General features: G+C 40.0%; 1 protein-coding gene across 1 annotated transcript in view; it reads left to right on the top strand.

The window, feature by feature from the left end:
* Positions 1-14,837, top strand: part of TET2 (tet methylcytosine dioxygenase 2) — a 79,525-nt gene extending 64,688 nt beyond the window's left edge. The window contains exons 5-10 of the mRNA XM_080379700.1: positions 1,055-1,263; positions 2,079-2,229; positions 4,402-4,491; positions 7,023-7,160; positions 8,540-8,900; positions 10,117-14,837. Coding sequence (XP_080235826.1) covers positions 1,055-1,263; positions 2,079-2,229; positions 4,402-4,491; positions 7,023-7,160; positions 8,540-8,900; positions 10,117-11,522 — 2,355 coding nt within the window. The 3' untranslated portion in view covers positions 11,523-14,837. The remainder of the gene's footprint in view (positions 1-1,054; positions 1,264-2,078; positions 2,230-4,401; positions 4,492-7,022; positions 7,161-8,539; positions 8,901-10,116) is intronic.
* The last annotated feature ends 762 nt before the right edge of the window (positions 14,838-15,599 follow it).

Below are 15,599 nucleotides of genomic sequence, written 5' to 3'. Positions count from 1 at the left end.
GACACTGTGAAATTTAAAAGAACTCAACAGCAGCAGTACCACAGTACCAGGTGCCTGTAGCCTGCTCCCACCCCTGTCTCTCACACTCCGTTTACTTGTTGCACAGAAAACGGCAAGAATAAAATTTGGCTTAAAGATATGAAAACCTGAGAAGGAAGGCAGCTTCACTTAGATTTAAGATTCACACCACCATACATTCTTATTGCTGTTTAATTGTAGCTTACAAGTAAGTCCAATAAGTGCACTCCCAGTTCAAGAGAGTCCTTAGGACACCCTCTTAGCAAACACTGTCATACTTTGGCAGAAATTACCAAGTAGTTTGGGTAGGCTCATGAAATATACAGGATGAGGAAAAACTGATACATGATTATAGTCTTTATGCATGCCAGACTGCACCCTTTTTTTCAGCAATACCCACAGTAGCACAAGCACTGAGAAGGACAGTCTTATTTGAACAACATCTGCTGCTTTCCTCTCATCGCTGTAATCGTTGTATGTAGCAAGGGCAGGTCACAAAACTGAGTGGCTCGGTGATCGTGGGTTTAACTGCTTAGGTTTGTGAGGGAAGGGGAGGGATCTCCCATGTCCAGTTATTTAGTCCCTTCCTTGCCTGCCTGCCTTTCCCTGCACAGCTCCTGCCCCTAAGCACAGGTGTCCACCATCCAGCTCTGCGCAGGGAGGGATCTCGCTGCTCACTTCCTTTTGCCTACTAATCGAACCCGGCCGCTTGTACCATAGCGCAGGTTCAGTAGAGGATTCCTGCTGAAGCAGAGCACGTGGCGTACCTTTACAAAGCTGGTTTCCACCACCATGGCTTTCCATGCCAGCAGTCAAGTTTAGCCACTTAAGAGTCAGCTTCATTAGGGTAGCCCTGGCCCAGATCGTTAAATGAGAAAAATGGAACAAGTTGCCAGAAACAAAGAGGAAGACAGCAGCAGAAGTAACCTCCCCACACATGCACTAATGCTGAGGTTTCCTACTCTCTTGTTCTTCACATTAAGAAACGCATTGTTTGTGTTGGGGCTCCGGGGTGTGTGTGTTGCTGTGCATGCAGGTAGTCCGCAGAAGCAGTCAGGAGGAAAAGCTACTCTGCTTGGTGCGTGAGCGAGCGGGCCACACCTGTGAGACGGCTGTGATCGTGATTCTTATCCTGGTCTGGGAGGGAATCCCCACAAGCCTAGCCGACAAGCTCTACTCTGAACTCACGGACACCCTGAGGAAGTATGGCACACTCACGAACCGGCGGTGTGCCCTGAATGAAGAGTAAGTGGAACAAAGTGTATGCTCGTCCATCTTGCAACCCCACCTTCTGCCTCGGACCTGGCACCCCCCTTGATGCTATTACCCTGAAATACGCGTAACCTTTCCAACTGTCTCGGGCAGTTTGAAAATCCACAAACCTTGTGAGAAAAGCAAAGTAAATGTTCTTATAAATCAGGGAAAAACATGTTCCCGGAGTTGTGAAGCATCTCAGTATATTTAAAGGAAGAGATCTCAGCAGGGCCCAGGACAGCAGATACCTCAATCTTGAAATAAAAGCTAGATGCACTAAATCATATTGTAAGCCTACAGAAGCTAGCCTGAATCTAAATAAATTGCACTATATTGTTTTCCCATATCTTTCTGATAGCAAAGAACATTCAAACCAAAATTAACATGGCTATCACTGTAGGTTACTTTGGCTTCATGGCTAGAGTCATATTTCAGGAGTAATGCTTAGCTGCTGTCAGAAGGCTCCCACATTCTTGCAAAGCCATCAGCGTGTGCCCCTTTCAGATACCATGACAATCACTACCTACCACGCGAACATTCCCTCTTTCGAGCAAAGCCAGGTTCCTCACAGAAGTGTAGAAACCCCATAGTCCTTGCTTTGCAACCATGAAATTATTAACTCCGATAAATTATTCACTCTGATAAATTCTTCTGTTATAATGCATATGCCTTCCTCTTTCATTTCTTCATTATTTACCAATGGAAGACAATCCAAGACGAATGATTCCCCAGAGCACTGGCAGAATACTGATGCCTGCTGCAGGAGTGCCCCTTGCTGCTAACAGCCATATTCTCTTATTTTTCAGACGGACTTGTGCATGTCAAGGGCTGGACCCTGAAACTTGTGGTGCTTCATTTTCCTTTGGTTGCTCCTGGAGCATGTACTACAATGGTTGTAAGTTTGCCAGAAGCAAGATTCCAAGAAAGTTTAAGCTGATGGGGGATGACCCAAAAGAGGTTGGTGTCCATTTCTAAAATGAGCCTCATTTGCAAGGAAATGTTTTCTGTCACTCTGCAAACAGAGATACAGTACAAGAGACCAGGGGCCAGAGCCCTGCCTGAATGGCGTACATGTAGGGTAATTAAATAACTGCCAGACAAAACTGATTGATTCCAGTTGCTGAGCCAGCTGAATTGACTGTCCAAATTCTGACAGCTGGTAAAAGCCCTGAGACTTGAAACCATGTTTGCAGGCTTTCACAATTAGAGGAGAGGGCATGGCCTGAATAATTGTGGCTGCATTAGGTTTGCAATCGGGCATTCCCCGGTGGTGGAGCAGGAGGTTTACCAACTGAAGGCAATAACATTGCAACTGGGAACCAGAGCAGACTGCATGGAGACAAACATGATGAAACGCTGAGGTGACAATAGGAAGAAGAGGATGGGAAGTCTACATACAGTCCTTCCCCACTGAATAGTTTCCAGGCTGGGCTCTGTGCTACAGCAAACTGGCAACTGTTTAAAATGAGTCAGAGTAATTAAAAAAAACATTGACCTTAGCCCGGGCACAAGATACCTGTGACATTACAACTGCAGCGACTCCTGGACACCTCTAGCTAGTCATGTGTCTGGGAGGCTCCAATGGCCCAGCCTGTTTTTTGGCAAGCACGTGCGGATTTAGTCCCTTGCTTGTGTACTGACACATCGGTCCACAACTTTCACTGTATCCTGGTGTCTTTCTTACACAAATCCAAGCATTTCTTTCATGCGATCAGACAGCCAGGTACTTCTGCGTCCTATGGCCTGGGCTGACAATAGCACACTATTTAGAATATCATCATAATTAACACACAGTTTTCCCACATTCCCCACTGCTCTTCTCTGACCCTAAAAATTACAGAATAGCTCTCCTTAAATCATGCTGTGACACAAAGCCTTCTTTATCATAGCTTGCAGTCCTAAACCCCCTAAATTTTCTAAGCTGGGTACCTGGCCAGAGTCTACCATGCCACACTTCCAGCTTACGTTCTTGGACTTACTTCCCGTGGCAGCCAGATCTGGGCAGGGAAGATGCTTTTACACTCCAGTCTTATTCCCACACAAAGCCGGGGGCAGCCAAAGCATGCATCCAGACCAGCGGCTGGGTCCCATAGCGCTGACACAGTTATAGACAAGACAATTAGGATCCTCTCCAATGAAAACCAGAAGTAACATTTACAAATGGTAACCTACAGGCCATACAAAAGGTCCAAGTTCTAGCAGCAGCCACAAGGTCACAGCAAGTTATTTTTGACAAATTCATAACGTCATTTTGGAATCCCAATCTCAGATATAGTCCCATAGTAGGAAATACAAACTTTTAACGCATGAAACACACCTCTCAAACCCATAGGTTTTTCACAGCCATTCACATGTTCCTAAAATAGAAAAACTCCTAAAACCAAGTATACCACAGTATGCCACTGTTCTTTATGCACTTGAAATTAAAAATAAGGGCCTCGTCTAAGCAAGTTTTTGAATTTGGGATTCTCGTCCTAAGAGGATGGGAACAACTTTGGGGAATGTTATTGGAGTACTTAATTTTTAAAGAACCCTTCATATTCAGAGTGTGTACCTCTCCTTAAAGAAGAGATGTGGTCATTCTTATGTCCGTATCACTAGACACATCCACAGTTCTTCATTGCTTAAGAACTGGGAACTTTCTGAAGTATTTACGTAATTTTAAATCGCTGCATGAAAAGGTATTTCACTGCATTGAAGCACTGTCGTAATGTGCAAAACCCTTAAATTAAATGGATGGACCATTCTGATATTTTTTCTCTCAAACCTTCTGAAGAGTACTACTTTTCCCAAAACTCCAATAGGGAAAATAATGAGGATCATCATACTTGGATCTAAAAAATCTCCATGTTACAGCATGTGAATCTTCTTCACATAAACCAGATTTATAGTATGTGATGTCCTCTTGCAAGGATCACACCATACTGCTTTACTGCATCACTTTTTAAAGGGTGTGAAACAGTAAAATTAAAAGAAGATTCACAACAGTTACTATCTAAACAAGAATGATAATGATCTAGGCCTTTACACAAGTATCAGTGTGAACATAATTGTGTAAAGACCTTCACTTCTTAGATCCCCTACATACAGCATGGAAATGTCATTGAACTCTATTTCATCTCCTAACAGGAAGAAAAACTAGAATCCAATTTGCAGAATCTGTCAACCCTTATGGCACCTACCTACAAGAAGCTTGCACCTGATGCATATAACAACCAGGTATGCTGGGGAAAAAAAGAATTGGAGCAGTCATGCAAATAATCTGATTTTTACCATGCTTCTCAATGCTTCAGTCTTGCACCAAACCATTATGTACTTTTTGTGCCAGCATTTCTTTGACATCAGAGTAAAGATGAATGGAAATCAGCAATTCCACTTAAAATGCTTTCAAAAGTAAAACTAGCAGAATTTGGTCCACTAAATAGAACTAATCGTTTCACCTATATCAACACAATAAAATTGCTTCACACTTGAGCAGAACTCTTCAGCTCTACAACACAAATTTCTGAATTGAATGAGTCACCAGCCTATCTAGCAAAACAGCCGTGACGATGGTGTGAGATTGGCAACAGTGCCAGAAGGCAGAGTCCTGAAGCCACAGTTTCAGTTCTGCTCTCTCAAGTGGCAGATTAATTTTCTTTTCTCCAAAACAGCCATTACAAGCATACTTTTAAAGCAAAGTTTCATATTTGAACACACTCAGCCCTGCATATGCGCACAAGTGCTTGCACCAGCCTCCCTGCATGAGGGGATCATGCGCGCATATTTTTTGTGAAGCAGTGTTTAGCACATTCAAAGGTTTTATGAGGTTCCCAGTGTGGCTGTCTCTCAGCTGCACTCCTTTACCTAATGTATTTCAGACATTTGCATCAAAATTTGATAGCATAGCCCTTGCAGACATGTAACTGTTGGCCTTCGTTTTCATTGCTCTGGTTCACTTTTAGAAAGTCACAGAACTGACAGTCTCCAAACTACTGCAAACTATGACATCTTCTTTTTTGCCTGTTGACAGCATTATGCTGTAGCAACCAGCACAAGACAGATTTTCAACTGTAATGGAAACAATAAACTAACCAAACCTGTCCATTTTTATTTGCATAAAACTCACTCCTTTACTGCATATTTAGTAGCAACTAGATAGGGTAAGCAAATTCAGTACGGACTTACCCAATTTCACTTACCTGATCAGATAATGTTTGGAGGCTTATTGTGGAGGAAGCTGTGGCCATGCGCCCACTAGCTCTGGTTATCTGTCCAAATATCTGAGAGACATTCTGCAAGAGAGGAAAGAAAGAGGAAGAAAAAAAAATGAGGGGGTGGTGAAGAATAAAATGGTTCTTGGCTTGGGCAACTTTTCTTTTCCCACAAAAATTCTCAAAAGAACTTTTATCCATGTAAGCCATGGTCCTGTCTGACACTTGTTGAAAAGAAATGCTTTTACAAGTTTCAATTTTTACCTTGTGCAATAAGCCATGTGTATAGTTTGGCCTGTTTCACGAGTTTCGTGCAGACCTTGTATTTGTGTGGAAACCCTGGGCAAGCTACTGTCAGTGGTTTTAAAGAGGCCTGGTTTGTATGGTATTGTAAAAGGTTCTAAAACCAAAAAGCCCTAAAATCAATCCCCCTTTGAATCCTGAAAAGAAATTCCAGATTCCCAGATTTATTCTAATCCAAGTCTGGATTGCTACTGGGTTAAAATCTAGCATTGGGAAGGGTCTGGTTTTCCAACTGGATCCAACAGAACGTCTCGGAGAACAGTTGCACAAGAATACTTCAAGCAGACACTTACAGTATGGCTAACATTTCAGACCACTCTAGTTTAATTCCAAAGAAGTTTTCATGCTTCAGGTTTTGTTCTGCTTTTATTTTCAGATTCCAGGGAAGTAAATATCCCAGATCTTAAAAATATGTGAGCAAACTAGTCATCTTTTTAGTGAACTTGGATCAAGACTTGGCAAAACCTCTAATTTCACCCTAACTTAAAATGGGATCCATTAAGTTCCATTCAGAATTGCATTCACTTGAAAGGTTCAGGAATTTTGGCAAAGCATTTTACAAATGTGGTTTTATTTTTCATTTTCTAAATAAAATCTGAAACTGTCATTTGTCTCAGGCTTGATCTTCCATTACAGAATTCTTTCTTTTTGTGTAAGGTTTATTGTTGTATTATGAACTCTTGTAAAGCTGCTTAGTAGTGAGCGCATGGGTAGAAGGCACTGTCGTGACTGAATTATATCTCTTTTTCATCTTTTTCATGTACTTAAGTCCTCGTGAAATATATGTTTAGCATGCCAAAATATCACAAATCAAAAAGCAAATTATTATTTTTCATGAAGTCATTCTGAAGTCAGTTTTCTAAAGCCATTTTCCCTTAATAGCTTGGTATATTTCCAGTCTACACAAACACATCACTCTTACCGTGCCAGATGCTGAAACCATGCACTGCATTTGTCATGTAAAAACACCAACCACTGGCAGAGAATCAAAAGTAACACGCAAGGAAAAGTATTGTTGGCTAATTTCACCATCACGCCAGAGACAGAAGGTAACAGAGAACAAAGCAGCAAGGAATGAAGTATCGATATGGAATTGCCATCAAATTGCTTGATTTTATTTGCCTTCAAGATCTGTATGTTGCCACCTCCAAGATGTTAGGAGGCTTGCATGTTGTCACAGTGGAGCGTTCAGTGCTAATTCCATGTGCTGAAACATCCAGTTGAGTTGAAGTGGTACCTGTCATCTCTTTCCAGATAGAGTATGAACACAGAGCACCTGAGTGTCGCTTGGGTTTAAAAGAAGGTCGCCCATTCTCAGGGGTTACTGCCTGCCTGGATTTTTGCGCTCATGCTCACAGAGACTTGCACAATATGCAGAACGGGAGTACATTGGTAAGTCCATGATGCATATAACCTCGTTACTCCAGCACCAATTTCATACATTTAATTCATTATCCCCCGTCTGTTTAAATTTATACTTGAGTAACACAGATTGCTAAAAAAGGAATATTAAGCAGTAATTCAGCTAACTTATTACCCCCTACACAATTTTTCATTCAAATGAATGCAACTTTTGGTCTATTAAAGAAACGTTTAATATAAAACTGGTAAAAGCAAAACCATGGTGACAATGGTCTCAACAGGGCTGAAATGCCTGTTTCAGTGTTCCTGGCACAGTAGTTTATATTTATCCTCTCGAAAGACTCTTTTTCTAACAACTTTGGATTATATCTTCTAATAAAATAAAAACGGAAACAAATAACTTCTTTCCAGGAGAGTTTTGGAAGTTGTGAATTTCATTCCTGCTTGGGATGACCAGAAAGCCTGCAAGCCTTGGCATCCTTTGTATTGTACATGCACCCTTTACTCTCTTCAGTTCTGGTCTCTAGCATGTACAGCAAAGGTTCTGCAGAAGATACCAGAAAAATGCACTGGTTTTCATTGAGTATTGGTTTATCTCTGACTCTCTCTGTGACAATACATTTGGGGTAAACATGAGAAAGAATAATTGTAATTACGACAAAAGAGACTACGTACATTTTACTTCTAACTGAATTTTTCCAGTTTCCAGCGTCTGACTTAATTGTCAAGTCCACCACCACCAATACAATATGTATTTCTAGCTGAGCTTTCTTCCTAAAAACTGGCTGATGCAATGGTTTTGCTACAGAATATGTCTGTGTCAGCATCTTTTTCCACTGAGATCCTCCCAATACCTGTTTTAGCTGGAGCTAATACAATTAGCATGCTGCATGACACAACAGGAACTTCCTTAAATCTTATTAAATTACAGTGACTTGCTCCTTTGCAAAGTTCTGGAAGTTGCCATTGTAAGGGGGTGTGAGATACAATGGCAGTATGTTACATTGCACAGTATTTGTAATAGGTAGCTAGCTAACATATTATAGTGAAAAAATCTTCAGCAAGTGCAGAGTCCCAGGTTCCACTGTTTTAGCTCTCTAGCCATGGTACGATGCATCACAGTTTATTTCACATTAGGGTAATCCCTAACTATACTGTCCAGTTCACCACAAGTACAAGAAATAGCTACGTATACCTTCTGTTTCTATTAACGTTGTCCAACAGAGCAATGGAAGAAATGAAATTGCAGGCTTGTTGTGACATGCATAAATTGCACAGAAACTTACAAATGGCTTGCCAGATGCTGACGCGGACAGTGGCAGGGCAGGGTCAAACGCACAGGCTAGTATTTCAGATCTCTTCTTCTCAGACTGGTTTGAGAAAGTTACTCTAACACAATTTTCCAACAGGTTTGCACACTAACTAGAGAAGACAATCGTGAAATTGGCCAAACACCAGAAGACGAGCAGCTCCACGTGCTCCCGTTATACAAAGTCTCTGATGTGGATGAGTTCGGAAGCACTGAAGGCCAGGAGGAGAAGAAGAGGAATGGCAGCATCCAGGTCCTTACCTCCTTTCGCCGAAAAGTAAGGATGTTAGCAGAGCCCGTTAAGACGTGTCGGCAAAGGAAGCTAGAAGCAAAGAAAGCAGCTGCAGAAAAACTTTCCTCTTTGGAGAATGGGTCTAGCAAAGCTGAAAGAGATAAGACTGCTGCAGCACGCAACAAGCAAGGCAACTCTGAGGCGGCAGGTCATGCAAAGCAGCTAGCAGGTAAACACGTGAATCTGATGGGGATCTTTATCAACAGTGGTAAGCTTCCTAGAAATCAGGGACATTTATAATGAGTCTCAAGAAAACCATTATTCTCAGCCCAAGAACATTTTAAAGTAAAAAGGAAAGAGAATTCTTGAAAGTAAATATCAATATTGTGTATTTCTGATAGAAATCTGGTGCTTTTGCAAACTCTGCTTGCCATCCAGTGTAATGTAAAGTACCTTTAAAAGACTAGTAGTGCTAGAAACCATGAAGACAAGTGTGGGATGCTGCTGCCAAAGAAAGAATGACCTACACATCACTCACTGTTTGCCACTGTTACAGAGAACCTCCTAATTTGAGGGGGATTCAAGCCTAACATTGTTACCACCATTCGCACTCTGCTTCAAGACCAAAAGTAGAACAGGTTTTTCCATAGCAGAGTAAGAGTTTAAAAATCCACTTAACAAGCCCTCGCAGCTTTGATCAGTAGATTTGAGAGTCCTGAGTAAAGGAGTTCATCGTGACTCTTTTATTGTTACAGCAAGTTTCTTAGAGAGGAAAAGAGCCATATACCCAAGGGCACCCAGAAGGTCACTGAAATGCCTATGAATAGAAGTCAGCTGTCCCATGACCCCACAGGCTAGGGTTGTAACCATTAAACAATGCCATTTCACTTTAGTGAATGATGGTTTTGCTCATATGTCTTCAGTTAATCTCACTTGTTACTGAACTGTTCTATCAGTGAATGTCACTGTTGGTTTTCTGCATAAAGCTAGGGAAACTTTTTTGAGAGAGTTCTATTAATATAGATGAGAAGAATTATTTATTCTTGGGGAAAAGAAGGTCACCTTGTGCATGGCTGTTTGGGAGCGCTTTGATGCTGCGTTTCATGGGCTACTTAAATGATGATTCAACTCTTTGGATTTTGTTCATGTGACTCTGAACAGATTGCACTGTCTTCTTTTTCCCCATTGCCACTAGCATCTGATCTCACTGGATATGTGCCAAAATGGATGAGTAGCCCTAGTATTTATTCAGCATCTTCAAGGATGGTATTTGAGATATGAGAAAGGGAACCTCTGTTAATGTATCATGTGATACACTTTTCTTAGAAATTTTAACGATATGTATCATGAAAAGTCTATAAAGTATGCAGTTTGTTGGTTTGGTGTGGTTTTTTTTTTAGAAAAAGCTTGTTTGTTGTGTGTTTTTTTTCTTTTCACATCTACAGATCTTTTACGTCTTTCAGGACCAGCCACACAACAACAGCAGCAGCAGCATCCACAGCGCACTCTCCCTAACCCTCAGTCAAATCCCGTTAACTCTTACTCGGGTTCAGGTTCTGCAAATCTCTATGTAAGGTTGCCTAATCCAGCCAGTGCTTATCCAAGCTCTTCATACACTTCAGATCCCTATGGAGGGTCCAGTCCCATGAACCTCTACACAACCTCATCACAGCCTGTGGGGTCATATTTGAATTCTTCCAGTCCCATGAACCCTTATTCAGGATCATTAAGTCAAAATAACCAATATCCACCCTACCAATGCAATGGAAACATACCTATGGACAACTGCCCCTCTTACTTGGGCTCCTACCCTTCCCAGCATCAGCACGTGGACCTGTATAGTTGCCAGAGTCAAGAGCATATGTCTAAACTAAGCCTACCACCCATTCAAACATTATACCAGCACAGGTTTGGGAATAACCAGAGTTTTGGTCCCAAGTACTTGAATTATGGAAACCAAAATATGCAGGTAGACTCCTTCAGTAATTGCACCATTAGACCAAATGTACACCACGTAGGGTCTTTCTCCTCTTACTCCACCCATGAGGCTGACGGCCATTTTATGGAGGTTGCTTCAAGGTTAAAATCCAATCTGAGTAATCCAAGCATGGATTATGCCTCCACAAGTAAAACCAGTGAACATCATCACGTGCAACCCCCTCCACACTTAGCACATGATTACCATTCTGCTCCAAGTATTTTTAGTGGTCCTCCTAATTCACTGCACCTCCAAAATAAGGAGAGTGAAATGATTTCACATGCAGTTAACGGTTTGTCTAACATGCTTCCAGGTCAAAATCATGATAGGACTACTCCCCAGGGTGGTTTAGATAAAACTGAAGTGCTAAATCCAGAAAAAGCAGAGGATCCTGATGATGTCTGGTCAGATAGTGAACAGAGCTTTCTGGATCCAGAAATTGGAGGAGTAGCAGTTGCTCCATCTCATGGGTCAATTCTCATAGAGTGTGCAAAACGTGAGCTCCATGCAACGACTCCCTTAAAAAACCCCAACAGGAACCACCCCACCAGAATATCCCTTGTCTTTTACCAGCACAAGAGTATGAACGAGCCAAAACATGGTCTGGCTCTGTGGGAGGCAAAGATGGCTGAGAAGGCAAGAGAGAAAGAAGAGGAATGTGAAAAGTATGGTCCAGACTACGTGCCTCAGAAATCCTACGGCAAGAAAGCGAAGCGGGAGCCTGCTGAGCCACACGAACCCTCTGAGCCAACGTATGTGCGCTTCATCAAGTCTCTTGCACAAAGGACACTGTCGGTCACCACGGACTCCACAGTAACTACATCTCCATATGCCTTTACACGGGTTACAGGGCCTTACAACCGATATATCTAACTTCACACCTTTGTTGGTTACCTCATTTGAAAAAAACACCTTGTCAGTAGGATAGTTCTTCTTTAGTTTTTGGGGAAGGCAAGGGTGGAGAAGAAAACAGTGTTTTTACGAAACTCGTCAGTGGAAAAAGCCTCAGCACACCAGCAGAAAGAGGTAATCTCACTAGCGCACTTACTTTCCACTGATTTTTAAGTGGTCACAGATGGCATGTAGGAAACAAGACCAAAGCATCCTATGCAAAAACAAAAACAAAACAAAAAAAGTGTTTCACAATTTACATTTGAAAACACTGGCTCCATTACTGAAAGAGGTAATCTGCAAATGGATTATTTTTTTTTCTTACAGTTTTGCACATCTGTGGCCACTTTTAATGTCATCAAGTTTGCATAGTCATGGAACAGGAGCAAAAAAAACCCTAAAAAAATAATACTGTAGTATTACAACTGCAGGAATCTTAAAATAACATCTGGTGCTGAATCTATGATGTACTGAAATACTGGAAATATGGCTTTTTAACATGCAGTTTTTACTGTAATCTTATTAGTCTCTTGATTTTATTTAACAAAGTAGATAAGTATAATACATAATGAATAGACAGCAAAACACTGAATTTGTTTGGATATTCTAAAACCATGGTGCTATCTAAGAGAATGGTGTCTTTATTTTAACAGTCCAACAGTTAATGCCTTTATAACAAAATGTCAATGATGTAGTCAATTGTTCTTCGACAACAGGAGGACCTTTTCATTCATGTATGTATTGAATTTACCTGGTGTTAAAATAAGCTTACTTTTTAACATATGGGAATTACAAAGACCTCTGGATTTTGCTCATCCAGTCAAGTCCTAGAAAAGGACAATAAAATAGATATAGAGATATTTTTTTTTAAATAGTGTTTCAAAAGCACTTTGTCTACCTAATCTTGGCAACTTGAACAATGCTAAGGTACTAAGACATTAAAAAAAAAAAAGTTTACTTTGATTTTAAAATGCAAAGATAATTTTTTTAAACTAAAAAAAGCTTTTAAATACTTTTGTTTTAGCCATGCATCTGCTAGTGGGCTACATATCCATTTTTAATACAGTCAGTTATGGTAAAAATGGGGCTTACTGGATATAAGGGAATACTTTAGTACACAAAACACATGTTTTTCTGGTGCTCATCTCACACAGCTATACTGTAAACTGTTTTCTACAATTATTATGACAAGTTCATTGCTCAAATATGTACAGTTTTAAGGAAAGAATTTTATATTAACCACAGGTAATAATTAGCAGCATGTAACAGACTTCAACTAATTAGCTTGAGCTTCTGCTGTTTTTAAAGACCTGTATGCTCTTCAAATATTGAATGGCAGACTGCTTTTGTGTTGATAATTATGTACATTGTGGTGTAAGTCATTTCTCGGTGCAAGTGTCCTCTTTTCCAGGAAGATTGAGCAGACTGATGCCTACACAAGATGAATGAAACAGGGTTAGTTCTGTGTGATTCCGTTGATTAAATAGAAAAAAAAAAAATAGGCAGCTGGCTTGCTGTGGTGGTTTTAAATCATTAATTTCTATTAAAAAAAAAGCAGGAGAGTTGTATAGTAAATTAAATTGTAAACAAAACTTTTTTTAACGCAATGCTTTAGTATTTTAGTACTGTAAAAATATTAAATCTATATATATTTGGGTTTTGAGCTGAATTCACATCATGGTGCTACTCAGCCTGCTACAAATATATCATAATGTGAGCTAAAAAAATACATTAAAAGGTTTGAGTGATGTTCCTAATTGTCATATACCTCAACACTAGTTTGGCAATAGGATATTGAACTGAGTATGAAAGTTTATATATTGTATACCATCTTTTCCCCCCAATAGCCTTTGAAAAAAAAAAAACAAACAAAAAAATATAAAAAAAAAATCTCTCAATACTTGACATTTTAGCAAGTATAACTTGAACTTCAACTTTTTTTTTTTTTTTTCCTAAAAATTCAGGGATATTTCAGCTCATGTTCTCCTATGCCAACGTGTCACCTGTGTGTATGTAAAGCTGATGTAGGTTAAATATATTATTCTTGGTTTTTTTGTTTTGTTTTGGGTTTTTTTCAGGGATTTAATGCTTTTCTTTTGAATCCCTTCTCTGATTTTTCTGTACATGTATTGGTGTAACTAAAACTAATTTTGTAAATTCATTAGCTTTTTATTGTCATGAAAGTGTTTAAGAGATTTAGAATGTTTTGCCTGTTTCAAATAAACAAAAAGAAAGTAGAATGCACTGAGCTGATTAAAGGGAAAAACGTAAGGCAGGGGTTTGGCAAGTGACTGTTTGCTAGAGTTGTTCAAGTCACTCTCTAAACAAGGCTTCTTGGATACTGTAATGAATAAAATAAAATATAAAAAAGGTACAGTCTGTACAAGGGCTTCCCTAAACATACAAACCTCCATGTCCCAGATGTATCTTGTGCAATATACTGTAAGATTAAGTTTGGTCAAAAGAAATTTTGTCTAACAGAATCACAACCTAACTCGAGTAAATCAAAGGAGGCCTTTGGGTTTAATGGTCAAATATTTATTATGGCAATTTAGGGTTTTAATTTTCAGTCTGTGACTTTACCCACTGCATTGAAACAAAAGTTTCGCCTTTAAAAAAAAAAAAAAGATGGTTATATGTCAGATTAATTAAATCATTATAAATCTTCATTTTTTCGGTGATTTTTTTTTTAATTCCTATATTAATCATGTAATCCACAGTAGATGTTTGGTTAATATGCCATGCACCGTCATTTGCCAAACTGCTGGCAGCAGGAGCAGGAAGCTTAGCTGGTGAATCAGTTTTGTATTGTAAATACCCGAACTGTAATTTTTGGTGTACAGAACCCTGCCTCCGTTGGAACGAATGACAAAGCAGACATAAAATTGCTTGTATAGGATTATCAGGTTGACTATAGCCATACTTGAAGATGCTTCTGAGTGGTGTCAACTTTACTTGAATGAATTTTTCATCTTGATTGACGCACAGTGGTATAAAGTTCACTTCTAAAGCTGGTGGTTAACTTGTGTAGGAAACTTTAGCAGTTTGACACTAAGGTAATGAACTTCTGTGTGCATTTTCTATGCTTATGTTCTATTTTTATTTTTTTTTTTTACTTCAGTTTCATTCATTTTCATGAAATGTTTGGTATGTCTATAAAAAGAATCTGAGGATGGTTATAAATACTGTAAGTATTGTAATGTAATGCAGGTTATTTGAAAGCTGTTTATTATTATATCATTCCTGATAACGCTGAGATGTGGGTGTTTTTAATAAAATTTATATTTATTTAATGCACTCTAAGTCTGTCTTGCAGAACCTTGTCTTTCCTTGCCATTTTTATCAGCTGACAGAAAAGCCAGCACAGTGAAACATGGCCCCTAGTACCAGCTGCGGGTCAAGAGCCCCAGGAGAACTGGGCGATGGTTAGGGGGCCAGGAAAACTGCTAGCTTGGGGAACTTAGAGTTAAAACTGTTATGAGAAACAGAGGAAGTCGCATACTTCAGCAGCTTAGAAATCAGTTGGATCGACTGACATACGAGCACAACCCAAACTTTTCAACGAAGCAGGCCCACACACCCACACGGGTTTAGCCCACCTCCATCTTCCCTGACTTCATCACACTCAAATGAAATGCATCGCTAGGAACTTCAAAACAGGAGATCTAGACATCATATTTATTCCTAATTCTGCTTTGACTCCTTTGACTCTTGCTTCTAATGGGCTGGGATGCCAGCTACAAAGCCCAGGCTACTGCTCAATAAAACCTGTGTTTAAAGTGAAGGCGGGTGGCATTTTTATGGGCAGGAGAAGGGTGCAGAGCATCACTGCTGTTTTCCTGCTAGTGTTTGTGGACACAGATGAATATGGCATATTCACTGTTGGAATTTCCTCACTGCTTGAGTAACAGCCAGAAACACACACCTGGCAGAGGCAGGACAAGAGGGACGCTCTAGGGGTTCATTGTTTTTGGGGGGGTATTTATCTGTTTATGCATTTTTCAGTTGATTTCAAATTACTCCCAAACAGTGGGATACTCCAACAGATAGTATTATTGC

Source organism: Falco punctatus (assembly GCF_963210335.1).
Source record: "Falco punctatus genome assembly, chromosome: 1".
NCBI classification, from domain to species: Eukaryota; Metazoa; Chordata; class Aves; order Falconiformes; family Falconidae; genus Falco; species Falco punctatus.
Note: the sequence above shows the minus strand (reverse complement) of the source record. Positions and strands in the feature narration are given on the sequence as shown.